General features: G+C 44.5%; 1 protein-coding gene across 1 annotated transcript in view; it reads right to left on the bottom strand.

The window, feature by feature from the left end:
- Window positions 1-7,923, bottom strand: part of LOC138824196 (type 2 DNA topoisomerase 6 subunit B-like) — a 57,068-nt gene extending 49,145 nt beyond the window's left edge. The window contains exons 1-2 of the mRNA XM_070017852.1: window positions 7,809-7,923; window positions 4,565-4,703 (exon numbers count right to left, since the gene is read on the bottom strand). Of these exons, the coding sequence (XP_069873953.1) occupies window positions 4,565-4,703; window positions 7,809-7,838 (169 nt within the window). The 5' untranslated portion in view covers window positions 7,839-7,923. The remainder of the gene's footprint in view (window positions 1-4,564; window positions 4,704-7,808) is intronic.
- Between the last annotated feature and the right edge of the window lie 10,664 nt (window positions 7,924-18,587).

Raw genomic sequence — 18,587 nt, 5'->3', positions numbered from 1 at the left:
GATGAAATCTGTTGATCATGGTTCAAAGCGAGCCTGGACAGGAAAGGCTGTAAGGCTCTTTTTTTGGGGTCTGGTTGTGGGCCTGAACTCTGTGCCTGGGCGCTGTCCCTCAGCTCTTCAGCTCAAGGCTAGCGCTCTACCACTTGAGCCACAGCACCACTTCTGGCTTTTTTTTTTCTGCTTATGTGGTGCTGAGGAATAGAACCCAGGGCCTCATGCATGCAAGGCAAGTACTCTACTACTGAGCCACCTTCCCAGCCCTGTAAGGCTCTTATCTCCAATAAACTACTCAAAAAAGCCAGAAGTGGCACTGTGGCTCAAGTGGTAGAGCACTTGCGTTGAGCAAAAGAAGATCAGTGATCGTGCCCAGGCCCAGAGTTCAAGCAAAATAGAAAAGAAAAGAAAGAAAGAAAGCACCAAAGTACTATGAGGTATAATGACTATTTGAAGGCATGAGTCCTTCATGAAAATGATGACCAAATGACAAGTCTTTTTCACTTATATTCAACACTTACCTATACTCTATACCAGAACTATCCTTTTGGATATTACTATGTTTCATAGAAAAAGATTAAGAAGACTGAAAGTTACAACTAGGAATCAGAGTAGATGTTTATAATGCCTATTTTAGTATGATTCAATTAAAGTTTTAGCCCTTCTTACAATTTACTATTATTAAAAATGTTTTTGTTACTTTTGGCTTAGCATTGGTGGCTCATGTCTGTAATCCTAGCTACTCAAGAGGCTGAGATCTGAGGATTGCAGTTTCAAACCAGTCCAGGCAGGAAAGTCTAATCTACAAGTAACCACCAAAAGGCCAGAAGTAGAGCTGTGGCTAAAGTGGTAGAGTGCTAGCCTTCAACAAAAAAGCTCAGAGACAGTGCCTAGGCCCTAATTTCAAGCCCCAGGACCTGCACACACACATTAAAAAAGTCTTATATTTTTTAAGCTTACATTAATGATACAGAGAATTTCATTGTTCCATTTTCACATATGCTTACAAAATGTTTCAATCAATCTCATTCCTTCTATTACTCTCCCTTCTCCAGCTCTTGCAAAAAAATATTGGCTTATATTAATTATATAAATGTGGACTTCACTGTTACACATTTTCATATGAATTTATTCTTAAATAGTTGATATTTTACTAGGCAATCAGGTAAGAATTATTTGTGCCTGAAGCTCCAGATCTGAAATTGTAACATTTAGAAAAATAAATGGGCAAAAAGTAAAGAAGGATGCAGGTCTTTAGGAGTGTAAAGAAGATCAGAATCAATGGAAATTATCTGTGCAACTTGGGGGGAGGTTGGGAAAAGGGAAAGTAGGAGAAAAATGAAGGAAGAGGTAACAAGTTTGACAAGAAATGTACTTATTACCTTATATAACTAACCCCTCTGTATATCATATTGACAATGAAAAAACCATTAAAATAAATACATAAGTATATAAGAAGATCAGAACCACCTTGAGGCTCTTTTTTTTCCCCAAATAGAACATGCCTTTCCCTACAGGGATGTACCCTATAGTTAAGATCTGAGTCATGTCTTAGGATCCAATGGCAAATGTGTCTCTCCTTCCAAAAAAATGTATATTTGCATGCAGGGAAAAAAGTTGACAATCACTGGACTAGAGTGAGTGCCACCACTGTTCTTTAAATATATGCCATCTGGAAATGCAAATAAAAACTACATTGAGGACAGGCTAGCATGGTGACTCAGCCTGTATTCTTAGCTACATGTGAGAGCTCAGGTAGGATTTCAGCTTGAGGCCAACCCAGGAAAAAAGTTAATGGGAGCCTATCTCAGTCATAAGCTTGATGTCCTAAGCTGTGATGGCATGTCTATGATCCTAGCTACATGGAAGTACCATATGTTCCAGTTATATTACTTCTGGGTATATACTTGAAGGAATTTAAGTCAGCATATCTCAGACATGCCAGTACATCAATGATTTATTGCAGCACTATTTACAATACTAAATTATGGACTCAGTCAAGGTGTCCATCAATAGATGAATGGATAAAGGTGTGGTATATATACATAATGGTATTTAGTCATAAAGAAGAACAAATTGCTTGGGACCAGTGGCTCATGCCTATAATCCTAGCTACTCAGGAGGCTGAGATCTGAGGATCAAGGTTTGAAGCTAGCCCAGAAAGAAAAGTCCCTGTGAGATTCTTTTTTTGGGGGGTGGGGGGTCGGGTCGTGGGGCCTAAACTCTGGGCTTGGGCGCTGTCCCTCAGTTCTTCAGCTCAAGGTTAGCGCTCTACCACTTGAGCCACAGCACCACTTCCAGCTTTTTTCTTTTTGCTTATATGGTGCTGAGGAATTGAACCCAGGGCCTCATGCTTGCAAGGCAAGCGCTCTACCACTGAGCCACCTTCCCAGCCCCATCCCTGGGAGATTCTTAACTCCAATTGACCACTCAAAAACCAGAAGTGGAGCTGAGGCTCCAAGTAGTAGAGTGCTAGCCTTGAGCAGAGGAGCTCAGGGACAATGTCCTGGTCATCAGTTCAAGCCCCACAACCAACAATAACAACAAAGAAGAACAAATTATCCAGGCACTGGTGCTCATGCCTGTAATCCTATCTACTCAGGAGGCTGAGATCTGGAGGATCGTGGTTCAAAGCCAGCCCAAGCAGGAAAGTCCGTGAGACTCTTATCTCCAATAAAACCACTAGAAAACCAGAAGTGGCGCTGTGGCTCAAGTGGTAGAGCGCTTGCCTTGAGCTGAAGAGCTGAGGGACAGCACCCAGGCCCAGAGTTCAAGCCCCATGACCAACAAAACAAACAAAAAAAGAACAAATTTAACTGGGCACTGGTGGCTCATACCTGTAAGCCTAGCTACTCAGAAGGCTGAGATCTGAGGACTGTGGTTCAAAGCCAGCCCAAGCAGGAAAGACTGTGAAACTCTTATCTCCAATTAACCACCAGAAAACCGGAAGTGTAGCTGTGGCTCAAAGTGGTAGAGTGCTAGCCTTGAACACAAAAAGCTCAGGGACAGTGCCTAGGCTCTGAGTTCAAGCCCCACAACTGAGAGAAAGAGAGAAAGAGAGTGGGAGGAGAATAGATGAAGTACTATTTGGGAAGAGAAAGGGGACTAATGCAAAGGGGTAGGCAGAGACAAGAGAGTACAATGGGGGAGGAATATAATGAAAACATTATATATATATATATATATATATATATAAGTATATATGAAAATGTAATGATAAAACTAATTAAAAAGTATCAAAAAAAGAAAATTAGTTGTTCCAGAGCCACTCAATGCATGTTTTCTCTTGAGAGAATAGAGAAAAATGATGAAAGAAAAGAGTTAAGAACCAGCCAGTCACTGGAGGCTTACAGTTGTAACACTTGCTACTCAGGAGGCTGAGACTGAGGTTCAAAGACATTCCCAGCAGAAAAGTCCTTCAGATTCCATATCCAATTACTTAGCAAGATGCCAGACTAGAGGTATGGTTCAAATAATAGAGCACTAGTCATGAGTAAGCAAGCTAGGTGAGAACATGAGGCCCTGGATTCTAGCCCTGGTGCACACATGCATGTGTGAGCACGCACACACGCGCGCGCACACACAGACACACAGACACACACACACACACACACACACACACACACACACACACACACAGTAAAAAGGTTTATTAAAGTATGCACCATTCATCTTTTTTTCCCCTTTTGCAATTGCCAGCATCTGGACATGAAAGAAAAAAACAGAGAAAGCAGTAAATTTCATGGTGAGAGAGCAGATTATAATTGTGAGCAAAAGTTGTTTATGAGCAATTTTAGTTGAAGCCAGTAAATAATCTCATGGTAATCCTTCCACGCTCAGTTTCCAGAGTAGCTGAGGTGAAACAGGAACACCAGTGTGCCTAGCTACTGGTTGAGATGGCGGGGAGAGGGGTCTCACAAACACTTTGCCCAAGCTGCCTTTGAACTGAAATCTTCCCAGACTCTACTAACCAAGTCACTATCATTTTGGGTTGTTTTGGTTTTTGTTTTTGGTTGGTCGTGGGGCTTGAATTCTGGGCTTGGGCGCTGTCCTTGCACTCTTCAGCTCAAGGAGAGTGCTCTACCACTTGAGCCACAGTGCCACTTCCGGTTTTCTAGTGGTTTATTGGAGATCAGAGTCTCATGGACTTTCCTGCCCGGGCTGGCTTTGAACCTCGATCCTTAGATCTCAGCCTCCAGTAGCTAGGATTACAGACATGAGACACTGGTACCCGGCCTAGTACGGTGTTTTAACTCAGGATTTTGCACTCGTATGGCTTACTTCTGGTTCTCTACCACTTGAGTCATATCTCCAGCTCTGCGCTATATTGTTTACTTTGAAGACAAGAATTTCATAAGGTTTTCTGTCCAAGTTGTCTTTGAATCATGATCTTCTGAATCTCAGGCTCCTGAATTGCTAGTATTATAAGCATGTGCCACTAGTGTCTACCCAGCTTATTTTGTTTTTTTATCTCTCTGATAAATGTGATGATTAATTGAAATTTCTATATAAACTATGACATAAATGATGACAACACAATAGAAAATCAAAAATTTCTTCCTCTACTTACTAGTTGTTACACAATGAAGAGAATTTGCCTGGTGCTTAGAATTTAATGCTTCTATGGAAATCACTAGCTGCCCTTCTAGCAATGTTCCCTTTGATACTCCAGTTTCACACTTCCAGTGTATTATTAAGTATCTCAAAATCTGAAAAGAGTACAAGGAAACCACAATCTCTTTTAAAAATTATGTTAAGAATAAACTTGTATGAAACAGTTAAATTCGTAACCTTAATACAAAATATTGTATTCCTCCTTATAAAATGCCAGATTTACATTTGTTCAGGGCATAGCATTATGTCTCCCAGAAAAAAAAAAATAGCTAGAGGAGTGACAGAAGGGAGGAGTCAGTGAAATTCAACATGATGCCCTACAAGGCAGGAAACAGATAGTAAACTGCTGTATTCAGAGAGAAGAAAAACTAAGGAAAAATTCAGTGGTACTTTGCTGTTTTGTTTTCTGCTCCAAACATCAACTCAAAGACTATAAAATGACCGATGGCTATAACTCATCTTTATTTTTCATTGAATCAACACTTTTGGATTTTTGTTTTTGCGCTGGTTCTGGGCCTTGAACTCAGGACACTCTCTCTTAAGCTTTTTCACATTCTACCACTTGAGCCACAGCTCTACTTCCAAACAGAGGAAGTATTATTTAAGAGTGTCAGAGGCAAAAGTTTAGGTTTGTATTCCTGATGTACCAAATTCTAGCCTGTGACCTTGGGCCACTTTCTCAACCCTTTCTTTAGTCCCTCCGATTCATTATAAAGATAAGAATAAACCCATCACATATGTTGATACTGAAAATAGAGAAATATGTGTAAAATGATTAACAGTGCCTGGCATAGAGTAACTACTAAGTAGATATTTGCTATTATTTATCACAAATTCATCTGCAAAACTATCCACTGTATTTTAAACTGAACAGGACCCCAAAATGTCTGAATAAAACATTGTCTTTTCTGCTTATATTTGAGTTCCTGGGGTTATCTGGCTGTTTGAAACAAGGTCTCACTATGTAGCTCAGACTGGCCTAGAATTGAAGATTCATCTTTTTTTAAAAAAAAAAATACTACCTTTATTATTTTTTTCTGGGGGGGGAGGGTCCAGTTGTGGGGCCTGAACTCTGGGCCTGGGCACTGTCCCTCAGCTCTTCAGCTCAAGGCTAGCACTCTACCACTTGAGCCACAGCACCACTTCTGGCTTTTTTCTTTTTGCTTATGTGGTGCTGAGGAATCAAACCCAGGGCCTCATGCATACAAGGCAAGCACTCTACCACTGAGCCACCTTCCCAGCCCAAGATTATCTTGCTTTAGCTTCTCACATGTTAGAAATACAGATATGCACCATTGTACCTAGCTGAAACATTCAATCTTTTTTTTTTTTGTCGGTCGTGGGGCTTGAACTCTGGGCCTGGGAGCTGTCCCTCAGCTCTTCAGCTCAAGGCGAGCGCTCTACCACTTGAGCTACAGCGCCACTTCCGGTTTTCTGGTGATTTATTGGAGATAGGAGTCTCACGGTCTCTCCTGCCCGGGCTGGCTTTGAACCGTGATCCTCAGATCTCAGCCTCCTGAGTAGCTAGGATTACAGGCGTGAGCCACCAGCGCCCGGCTGAAACATTCAATCTTGATGACATAATTAAAACACAATATATTTTAAGTAGATTCACTTCCACAAGGAGAATTATCACCTCCTTCCCCTTTTCCTTTTCTTTTCCTTTCTTTCGTGTGTGTCTGTTGTGGCACTTGAACTCCCTGAGCCTTTTTGTGCTCAAGGCTAGCGCTCTGCCACTTTTTCACAGCACCACTTCTGGTTTTTGAGTGGTTAATTGGAGATAAAGAGTCTTACGGGGACTTTTCTGCCTGGGCTGGCTTTGAACCGTGATCCTTAGATCTTAGCCTCCTGAGTAGCTAGGATTACAAGAATGAGCCACCAGCGCTTGGCCCTTCCCTTTTTTCTTAAAGGCAGGGAGATCTAACTCAGAGAACTTGGGTACTAAGATCCTAACTTGCACTACAGTTCATAAGGGCAGTTTCTGGACATTTCTACAGTGCATTGCTTTCTTTGACACCTCCTTCTATTCAGTCTCTCCCAAAGTACCTTTAAACATGAGAACAGATGGGGGAAAAGAACACTGGCCAAAGGCTGGGAAGGTGGCTCAGTGGCAGAGCGCTTGCCTTGCATGCATGAGGCCCTGGGTTCGATTCCTCAGCACCACATAAGCAAAAAGAAAAAAGCCAGAAGTGGTGCTGTGGCTCAAGTGGTAGAGTGCTAGCCTTGAGCTGAAGAGCTGAGGGACAGCGCCCAGGCCCAGAGTTTAGGTTCCACAACCGGACCCCCCCCCCCCAAAAAAAAAAAAAAAAAAAAAAGAACACTGGCCAGACTCAGAACCCTAGGTTCCATGCCCTCTAATGTCGAATTTTTGGCAGGAACGAAGAAGACAGGAGGCCCAAGACCCTCTAAGGTATCCCCTCTACTTCACCTGCCCAGGGTCCATTCCAAGGCCACGATCTAAGTATCCCATTTGGTAATAGAGCTACCAGTGTTTTAGATGGGCGTGACGCGTGTGGCGGAACCATAGTCAGTTTTTCATTTTTTTGGGGGGTGGGGTGAGGGGGGGTCCAGTCGTGGGGCCTGAACTCTGGGCCTGGGCGCTGTCCCTCAGCTCTTCAGCTCAAGGCTAGCGCTCTACCACTTGAGCCACAGCGCCACTTCTGGCTTTTTTCTTTTTGCTTATGTGGTGCTGAGGAATCGAACCCAGGGCCTCATGCATGCAAGGCAAGCGCTCTACCACTGAGCCACCTTCCCAGCCCCATAGCCAGTTTTTCAATGCCATCTTTCGGGGCTGAGGAGTGGCTTCGCTGCAGGTGAGGGCGCAGGACCAGCTGCTCCTGGATCAGGACCAGACCTCCCGACCTGGCCCCACTCCTCGCAGATTCCCGAGCCTCGATGAACTCGAGTGGGAAATGGGGGATGGTCTCTTCCCCACGCAAGGGTGAACCTCCCCATCCTCCCAAAGGCCCACCCACCCGCCCCGTGAGACTGCCCAGGGCTTCCAGGCCCCCGGGTCTCCTCACAATCCTACGAAGAAGCGACAGTGTTCACGAATTCGCCGCGAGTTCCCGAACCTTCTCCCTCCACTTCCGGCGGCCCCGACCCCATGCCCCCCCTCCACCCAAACTTCGAGGTCCCCTCACAGAGCCCGTCTCCTTAGAAAGTGCCTTTCTCTAATTTTTCTTCCTTCCTGGCATCACCTCGCAGACGGCCAAAGCCGTCCCCTCCATTCTGCAAGAGAAGCAACAGCCCCACTGAGTGAGAGGCCCCAGCCGGCGGCCTCCGCCTTGCCTCAGGGGCTTCGACTCGGACAAACGCCCACAGCCGGCTGCGCGAGCCCTTCCCGCCCTTCCCGCCCCGCCCACACGGCGGTGCCACGCCCGCTATAACCACGCCCCTAGCCCGCCACGCCCGCTCTGGCTCCGCCCCGCTCCTGTCCGGCCTCTCTGGCCCCGCCCCACTCTGGCCCCGCCCGTGCGTGACGCACCTGCGCGCTGGGCGCCCTCCCACCCATCACCACCCTTGATCCGGGAGCTGCGGCTGGCAGTGGGCGGCCGGCTGGCTGGGTGGATGGGCGGTGCGGCCGGCTGGAGCCCGCGGGCGGCGGCTGGAGCGGGAGGTGAGCGGGAACGCGGCCAGCGAGGGACTCCTCCCGAGGACACTTTCCCACGGTTCCGCGAGACGCGGCGCTTAGCTAGAGTTCCCAACTCCGGCGAAGAAACGTACCCATGCCAGTTAAAACGGAATTTCAGAGAACCGGTTTTTTCCCCATATAAATGACTCATGAAGTATTTAAGACAAATAATGAGAAAATTATTCGTTAACCTGAAATGTATTTATTCTATTTTATTTTTTGTCGGTCGTGGGGCCTGAACTCTGGGCCTGGGCGCTGTCCCTCAGCTCTATCAGTTCAAGGCGAGCGCTCTACCACTTGAGCCACGGCGCCACTTCGGTTTTCTGGTGGTTCATTGGAGATAAGCGTCTCACGGACTTTGCTGCCCAGGCTGGCTTTGAACCACGATCCTCAGCTCTCAGCCTCCTGAGTGGCTAGGATTGCAGGCGGGAGCCCCTGGCGCTGGCTCTCCCCCAGATTGAATGCACTAAATGTGCGGCTAAGCCCTAGCGTTTCTCCAAGACCTACCCTAGGTGGATCGCAGCAAAGCTCTGACAGGGTCCACAGGACTTAAGCCCTTAACTGTTGATGACCTGGCAGCCAAAAGCAGGCGCTGGTGAGAGATTCCTGCCAAGCAAAGAGTTGCCCAAGGAGTAGGGAGGGACAGGGTGTGGGCTGCTTTCCTTCAGGGAAAATTCTTCCACTCCAACTCCAAGTAACCAGGATTGGACGGATCAGGCTGTGAGCTGGCTGACTGCCTACCCAGTATGCAACCTTGGTGTTACTCCAAAGAATGTGTCTATTGGAACCTGAATCATACCCTTTCTCCAGTCCCTGCTCAGCAATATTACCCCTTCTCCCTGCTCACAGGTAGATATATTAGACACTGGTGGCTTTTATTTCTGGGAAATTCATTATAACTATCAGGTTTGATAAGAGAACTGGAATTTGGGGAATAATCTGTGTCTCTCTCGCTCTCTGCCTTTTTTTTTTTTTTTTTTTTTTTTTTTGTCGGTCGTGGGGCTTGAACTCTGGGCCTGAGCACTGTCCCTCAGCTCTTCAGCTCAAGGCTAGCGCTCTACCACTTGAGCTACAGTGCCGCTTCCGGTTTTCTGGTGGTTTATTGGAGATAGGAGTCTCACGGTCTCTCCTGCCCGGGCTGGTTTTGAACCGAGATCCTCAGATCTCAGCCTCCTGAGTAGCTAGGATTACAGGCGTGAGCCACCAGCACCCGGCCGCTCTCTGTCTTTTTAGAAGAGTTGCAGAAGGAAAAGGAGTTAACCTTGTTGGATGATTGTGGCAAGATATCTTCACTATTTGTGGTGATACTAAGGTGATAATTAAGAATGGGTCTTTAAAATAGTCCCTATTGAAAGCTGGGCACCGGTGGCTCATATCTGTAATCCTAGGTACAGGAGGATGAGATCTGAAAATTATGGTTTGAAGCCAGCCAGGGCAGAAAAGTCCATGAGAGTCTTATTTCTAATTAACACCAAAAAGTCATAAATGAAGTTGTGGATCAAATGGTAGAGTGCCAGCCTTGAGTGATAGCACCTAGGCCTTGAATTCAAGCCCTAGTACTGGCACCAAAACAAAATAGCTCCATTGAAAACAAGGAGAGGGAAGAGAAGGATGAAGGGTGAATAAAATACCAAAATACATTGCATCTATGTATGAAGATGGCATAGTAAATCTCACTGAAAGCTGTCTAACAATTGAAAATGGGGAAGACGGGAAAGAGCAATAGAGGGGATTGTTGAAACCTTGCTACAGTTAATGCACACTAACTGAATGAATAGAGGGTAAATAAAGGCAAATATGGACAAATATATACATGTATGAAAATAAAACAGTGAAACAAGTTGAAATTGTTTTTAAAAGGGGGATAAGGGAAATAAATAGAGTGAGACTGATGAAGTACAATATATATATGTATGGAAATATAGTGAAACCTCCACTTGTACAAGTAATTTATGCTAATAAAAAATTGAAGAAAAGTCCCCATTGAAAGTGCCAGCTCAGTAGAAATATTCCACCTTGAGAATGGCTTTGGGAATGTAGGGTAGAGAAATAGTTGTCAATGGCAATTGCTGGACCTCTTGGCTTCCAGACCTCTTCCACGGAATGAGCCTAAAGGATGAAGTTGCAGGGAACATCAACCACCATCCTAAAAGCAGAGAGGCCTAATAAAGATAGGCCAGGACACAGTGCTGTTCCTACCCAATCTGGACAGAAGGGAAAGAGGAAGCCTTGGATACGAGGGCCAACCACCGGGACTTCTAATAGCAGTTACTCTTGTAGTCAAGCAGGGTTTAACATACAATGAGTACTGGTTCTGTGCTAAACACTTTTCCCCTTATTTATCTTAAGTAATCATCCCTGGTAAAGGAGGTGTTGTTATATCATAATTGATGGAAATGATGCTCCAAGGTATAGGTAACATGACACTAAGTTTATAAAATATCAAAGCCAGAATCTGGACAAAAAAATGAACCCCAATTCCATTTTCTAACAGCTACCCTGGCTGCTTGGAAGGTCTGCAGTGTGGGAGCCTCCACATTACTGTGAGACCCCCCAATCATCCTCTGCAAGATCTCCCTCCAAGAGCTTCCACTCTGCATCTCCCAATCCATCCGTGTATGCCACGGGTTTGGGCCTAGTAATAATATGCTATTGGACTCCACATTACTAAAACTGTTTTTACTCAGATCCTATCCACAGAGCAATCACTTGTCAGAAATGACCACTAGGCAATCACTTAACTTCAACAGATAAGGCTGTATGAATCACAGAGATTATGTGACCTACCCAAGGTCACTTTAGTCATCCAAAGAGCCTTTGAAGATGGCTTTACCTTCAGTGTCTTATTCACAGGGTTTCAGGCTAATTCTCCCTGGTTCTTAGACTGGGTAACATACTGGTTTTGTTCCCATTCTGCCACCCACTCAGGAATTGAATTACTGTTTCATGGAGATTCTCTTTTTGTTTTTCACTTCCACGCATCAAACCCAGGGCCTTGCATATGTTAGGCAAGGTAAGAGTTCTACCACTGAACTACATCTCAGCATGAACTTTCATTTATATTTATTTTTGAGACACAAATACTGCTCAGCCAAAGAAAGATGCAACCCTAAGAGCCCCAGACTGATTCTGACCCCAAACTAAGTGTTTATGGAACCAGAATGTCATAGGCAATGCTGCCAGATGAACAGTGACATTTCAGGGACTCCTGAGCTGTCTTTCCCTTTTAAGTGTGCCTTCTCTGTGCATCTCATTCCTGGACATACCTGAAGTCAGCCTTTTTTCTCAAGCTTCCCTACAACATTCAAATATCCTAAATACCCTAGGAACTTCAGTGGAAAATATCCCCTTATCAGACTGATGTAAAAATGAAGGCCAGTTGAGAGCTTTTTTTCCTAAGAAAGAATCAAACAACACCAGAGAATCTGTTTCCCATATAGACACTAAGAAAGCGCTAAGTATTTCTCTTGGGTCCTGAGAGAAGTCTGTCCCCCACCGGTTCCCATAACCGGGTTTCCTGAAATGGAGCAGGTCCCCCGTGCCTCTCCACTAATCACATCCTTGGAAATGGGGCCATGAAGCTCAGATTAGCTCATCCCCTCACCTTCTTTAGGCCTTCTCCACCTGGAGCACAGAATGTGGGGCAGCTTCACCACTACTTTCCTATCAGGGGTCAGACAGGGATGCCCTTGCAGAGGGATGTTAGGCCGACGGAAGGGGGCCGGGGACACCAGAGGCCATAAGGGTGCTGCTTTCTGTGCCAGTTCATGGACCACAGCTTCTGTTTTTCCTCTAAGACTCATAGGCAAAGGAAAGATTCCCTTCCTAGGACAATACTGACTGAGCTTTACATAACTAGAATATTTTCTTCTTCGCCCCCATTCCCGGTGCCTTTCTTCCTCTCCTCCTTAAAATGCCTGGCTCAGATACTCAGCAGCTTCCTGTTTTTCCTGGCTGAGTCACCTTCGCACAATCTCTGATTTCTCATCTACCAGTAACAGGTGCTAGGCCAGGCAAGAGATTTCATTTCTCTCCTGTGTCCAACCCTACTTCCCCTGGATAACCAATAAAAACAGAATGTGTTTCTTCCCTCCATAATTGGCTTTTTACCTTCTCTGGAGGCAGGATTGGAGTTGTCCTGCCAGCTGATGTCCATCCACTGGAAGGGAAGGGTGCTTTGTGATCAAGAGGCCTTAGGGATGAGGCAGCTGGGCAGTGTGAGCTCCTCACGTGCAACCAAGTAAACCTATTGATCTGAAGGCCAGCTGATCAACATCATTTGAAAGATTAATAGGCTAATTGGGACAAAGATGCTCCTTCCAGGAGCCCCACTGAAGTGAATATTAGCTCCCCATGTTCAATGATAGGTCAGTCTTTTGTATAAGTTATGGAACGCTGGGGTTGGAGGTGTGGCTCAGTTGAAAAGAATGCTAGCCAATGTGTGGAAGATCAGGTACCAAGTTCAAGTCCCAGTCTTGAAAATTAAAGAGAGGACAGTACTCTGAAGTACTTTACCAGGAAAGCTAGGACCCTGAAGCCAGATTTGAACTAATTTTAGGTGGGCGGAGGTCAGTCATAGGGCTTGAACTCTGAGCCTAGGCGCTGTCCCTCAGCTCTTCAGTTCAAGGCAGTGCTCTACCACTTGAGCCACAGCACCACTTCCAGTTTTCTGGTGGTTTATTGGAGACACGAGTCTTACGTTTCCTGCCCGGGCTGGTTTTGAACCTCCATCCTCAGATCTCAGCCTCCTGAATGGCTAGGATTACAGGCGTGAGTCACCAGCACTCGGCTGATTTTTTTTTTCATTGATCTCTAAGGTTGACTTGATTTTATCTGGTCTAGCTTTAAGGCTACTTAGGTCTTTAGTTTCCCCAACTTTCATTCTTACCTGATGAAATGAGTTCATGGGATCAAAAGTCTAAAAGGATCAGGGTATCTTCATTCTTTTCCCATTTTACCACTTTTGGTGTTATGGTCTAGTTTTCCACAACTAAAATAGGAAAATTCTCCCAGGAATACAGTTAAAATAACATCTATGAATAAATTGTGAGTTGTAGGATCTTTAAATTAGATGACATCTTAGAGGTCACTTAATCCAGTATTTCCCAGCCAGAGAAACAATGTTTATTCCATTTTACTTCCTCCATCCCAACCTTTCCTCCCAAATAACCTCACTCCTATCTCCTTCCTGAACTTCTTCCTGGTATCCAAGATAGAGAATCCATCCAATTTGCATAGTATATGTAGTATATTTAGGATTAAAGAACACTGACCTAATTCACCTCACTATTTCATGTAATAGTTGTTTTAGGAAATTGGCCACTTTGTAGGCAACCTATCTTTGGACAGCAGTGGTTTGGCAGTTTTTCATTGTGTCACCCTAAAAAATCTCTCCATCTCTCCAACCCTATTTCTTCCACTCATTAGTCCCAGGATCTGCCCTTTGAAAGCACAGAGAAGCCATCTAATCCCTTTATAAAGGAGTCTGGGGAATACTCAGGATTGTTATTGTTAACTTGTCACAGTGGCTCAGACCTGCTCTGAGTGATTGTATTACAGATGCCTGTGCTTGGTTCACTAGCTGTGTTTCTAAAACACTCTGTAAATCAAGTTTTGTATGAATTAACTCATTTTGGGCATATTGGGAAGTAACTGTTGAAATCCTGTTATCAGTTCTTTCATAAACGGAAGACTCTTTTCCTAATGCAAATAACCTCCTCCACTAACCTTTTACACAAATCCATATTTTCATGCAGTATGTCTTTATTAAGGCAAGATTTGTCTATATACAAAATTATGTAAAATAATGATCATGGCAATAGCTAACAATCATTGAGGCTTTATCTGGAACCAGGCATGCACTGTTTAATTTCTCACCACAACTTCCTTCTGTAAAATTATCCCCTAATTATTTACAGATGAGGAAACTCAGGCTTAGAGAAATTAAATACTTTGTTCAAGGTCACACAATTAGAAAGTGATGAGCCAGAGTTCAAACAAGTTCAGAGATTCTCAGTGTCTTTACCACCAGGAAATTTCAGATGCCACTAATAGTTGAAATGACTAACCCCTTAGCTGTGTACCACAAGTGAAAGAATTAGGATGAAAGAATTGAACACTGGCCTAAAATGTCTACAGCTTAAAAGATATACCCCAAACCTACTCTTTTGGAGTTTGGCACTGTAGTTTTCCCAACACAACTCTCATTTGCCAGTACAATTTAATCGATGGACCCCACAGACTTTCCTGCAACCATTAGTATTAAGCAGGTGTTGTAAAATTCATTTCAGAAATATGGTTGTGAGAAGACCCTTTTCTCAAGAGTGTGTGTGCTCCAAAGGGTTAAGTACATGAGCTTCTTAGAAGAAGGAAGTGGTTCCTCATTGACTGGCAAAATCAAAGGTATTGAGAATCGCAGTTGTTCCCAGCCTGCTCCTAGATGGGTCAGAATCATTCAAACAGGCCCAGTTTTTTTTAATGGCATTTAGGTTTGCAAGTTAAAAATAGTTTAGGAGGGCTGGACCATAAATAAGTGATGTTTTGAATCTGAACTGGACAAAGATAAATGAATGTAACATTTCTATGTCCTCAAATCAGTTCCAGTTTCCCACCTTTACTCAGAAGCAGCATGCATTCACAACATTGCTAAGAACAAAGCACATATCTCCTGGGGCTCCTGGAACCTGACTTTTCTATACTGTAGAAGGATGCTCAAGGTAGGATCCTCTCAGTCCTCTACATCCCACTCTAGCCACCCTCAACTATCACAATGCCCTATTTTATCTACAGTCTCATCTGCAGACTTTTGCGTTCAAATGCATGTCTATCCTTTGTCTTAAGCTGGCTAAGCTCAGGCTAGCATCCTGGTCTACACTAGTCACAGGAAATCAAGCCAGTCTTCAGAAGAGGCTCAGTTTTGCTTGAAACACACCTTTCTTACCTATACTTCCAGCAGACTTATTTACCATTTCAACTAACAGACTCAGGCAAGGAAATATATAATTGTATTTCTCAGTCCCCATTTCTACTGATGACAAAAAAAAAAAAAAAAGAACTATGACCAGTTCAAGACAACTCAAACATTGTATGTTTTCCTAATCTTCTTGTGATGTTCTAGAGTACGTGTGGACATGTATCCTTCTGACATCAAGGTGAACCCTAAAGGCAAATGCCATCATTTGTCTCTCTTGCCGAACTGATAAACTGTAGCTTCCTTCACTTGGTCTTGGGCATTGGACTTGGTGGCACAGTTCCATGGCAGTTGGCGCCTGTGGTCTTGGCACAGACAGAACATAGGGATGGCTTCACGCTTCTACCTCAGCTCTTCCTGACACTGCTGGACCTCCACCAGCCCCTGGCTTGTGCCATCCACCCACCTTCTGCCTCTGTTGTCCCCACTCCACACCAATCCCCACGGGTATCCTGGCCTTCAGTTCTCGCTCTCTCCCTCTTTCTCTCTGAGGATGAACATCAAGAAGCTTCTCACACTTCTTCTAGCTATGAATGAGGTTGAGTCTAGGGAATGAGATTGCCATGTGGAACAGATTACCTCACATCTGCTTTGCCTCCATAGATAACAATGTCATTTCTCCTGCTGTTGTCCTTTAGTAGCACTGGCTACTTTGAAAGATAGTCTTCTCTGTATTTTTTTTTTGCCAGTCCTGAGGCTTGAACTCAGGACCTGGGCTCTGTCCCTGAGCCTTTCTGTGTTCAACACTAGCGCTCTACCACTTGAGCCACAGCCCACTTCCGGCTTTTTCTTTTCATGTGGCACTGAGGAATGGAACCCAGGGCTTCATGCATGCTAGGCAAGCACTCTACCACTGAACCATGTTCCCAGCCCAAGATTGTCTTCTCTGGTTCCAGAAATTACTGTTTGGTGGTGGGGACAGAGAGCAGAGTCCCAGGGCCATCTTGACTCTCTTGGTCTCCCATCCCCATTGTTCCTAATTCTCCAGTCACAGGATTATATTTTCAATGTCGAAGAGGAGCTCACATGTTCTTCCCAACTCAACAGATGATGGCATAAACTCTGAGCTTTAGGCTTAGCAGATTCTGTCTCTTGATATTTAAAAGGAAGCCTCCAGAGGAGGGGAATAAATTCCCCTGAAGCACTTGATCCTTGCAGTTTAAAAACCAAAACTTTCAAAAATGTTATTCCTTACTATGATAGATTTTAGTCCATTTTATGTTAAGACAGGTCTATATGGCCCAGCCTGGCCTCAGACTCCAGAGTGCAAAAGAAATCTGCCTGTGTCAGAGTAGCTGGGACTATAGACATATATCATCACACTCCTGGCACCTTGAAGCAGATTTTAAAAGGTCTGTTGAGTGCAAAAGCCAAGAATGTAACTCTGGTTTCCCTGTAGTATTCCTAGGCTGAGAGCAATGTATATACAAATCCCTCGCTACTGCTTAAGTTCTGCAACCCAGATTGACAGTAAAATAGTTGGGAATCAAGAGGTTGGCTCAGTGGTAGAGTATTTGCCTAGCATGCATGAATCGCTGGGCTCCATCCCTGGCATTCCTCCCACCTTCACACACACCTCAAAAAAAAGGTGGAGGCAAACACACAGATTAACATGAAAACATTTAGTTTCACCTCTTACAATAAAGACTTGTCTTCTATCCCAAGGTCTTCTCTTGTCATTCATTAGTTTATTGCACAGATATGGGTGTGCCTACTATGCCTGGGCTATAACTGTGTGACATCCTCCCTCTTGGAACTCACAGTCCAAAACAGAACACAACCTGTGTGCTATAACAATCCTTCCCAGGCCATCTCATCCATTAGCACCTGGAGTAGAACCTTCAGTATATCCACCTTAAAAAAGAAAAAAGTCTGGACTAGTGTGAAGTCCAATTGGGAAGCCACTGAAGGACTTTTAGTAGAGGAATGATCTGCCACATGGACTTTTTATTAAAGACTCAAGGTGCCCAGAGGTTAAGATGGCCTTGAAATGAGGCACAGAATAAGAAGCCCTAATAGCCTGAAATGACAAGCAGAAAAGGAACCTACAAAAGAGGGAAGGGTATAATGAGTCATTGCTGCTATGACTAAAAGTGAGATAGCAATTAGGATAACACTAGTTTTAGCAATACCATCATTGATGACCTTGCTGGAAGCAGAAGATACTATGCTGGGATTAGGTCGATCCATCAGTGCTTATCTATCCCCTTCAGTTACTACCTGTCTACACTGATGTCTTCCAAATGGATGTAAGTCCAGACTTTCCCTTTGAACACCACACCGACATACAATTGACATACAATCTCCACTTGATTGATTCAAATACCTTTGAATCAGACCCAAGTTCTAAAATCAACAATCTTCCCCCAACCAAAGCTAGTTTCCCTTCCCCATCTTAGTGAATGGCGCCTCCTTTCCATCTTTGACAAGCCCTTTTTCTTTACTACCAACTCGTCTCCATATCATGTCAACAGCTGAGTCCAAGCTACCATCTCCTCTCTTACCTGCACTACAGTGGAAACCTCCTTACTGGTTTCTCACTCCAACTGTGCACCCCTTCAATACTCCAACACACCAGCAAATCATTGTGTGTGTGTACACATGCATGCGCACGTGTAAGTGCCAATAGCGGGGCTTGAACTCAGGGCCTGGGTGCTGTTCCTGAGTTTTTTTGCTCAAGTCTAGCACTACGACAGTGGTAGAGCCACATCTCCACTTATGGCTTTTTGGTGGCTAACTAGATGTAAGAGTCTCAAGTGCTGGGCTGGGAAGGTGGCTCAGTGGTAGAGTGCTTGCCTCGCATGCCTGAGGCCCTGGGTTCGATTCCTCAGCACCACATAAGCAAAATGAAAAAAGCCGGAAGTGGCGCTGTGGCACAAGTGGTAGAGTGCTAGCCTTGAGCTGAAGAGCTGAGGGACAGCGCCCAGGCCCAGAGTTCAGGCCCCATTACCGGACCAAAAAACAAACAAACAAACAAAAAAAGAGTCTCAAGTGCTTCTTGACTGAACTGGCACTGATCCTTGATCCTCAGATTTCAGCCTTGTGAGTAGCTAGGATTACAGGCTTGAGCCATTGGTGTCTGGACAGCTAATCTTTTTAAACTACAGAATTGATCACCTCACTTCTTTGTTTTAATCCTTCAGTAGCTTCCCAAGATATTATAGATTTGGCACTATAGTCAAGTGCTATAATTGTTGTGAATAAATGTTTGATGGAATGAAGGAAATAAATAAAAGAATGAAGGAAAGAAGACTCAAGAAGACCGTGAATGGTGGGCATCCATGGTTTATGCCTGTAATCCTAGCTACTCACAAGGCTGAGATCTGAGGATCGAGATTCAAAGCCAGCCAGGCAGGAAAGTCTGTGAGACTCTTA

Source organism: Dipodomys merriami, unplaced genomic scaffold (genome assembly GCF_024711535.1).
Source record: "Dipodomys merriami isolate MVZ:Mamm:240054 unplaced genomic scaffold, mDipMer1.0.p SCAF_128, whole genome shotgun sequence".
Classification (NCBI taxonomy): Eukaryota; Metazoa; Chordata; class Mammalia; order Rodentia; family Heteromyidae; genus Dipodomys; species Dipodomys merriami.
Note: the sequence above shows the minus strand (reverse complement) of the source record. Positions and strands in the feature narration are given on the sequence as shown.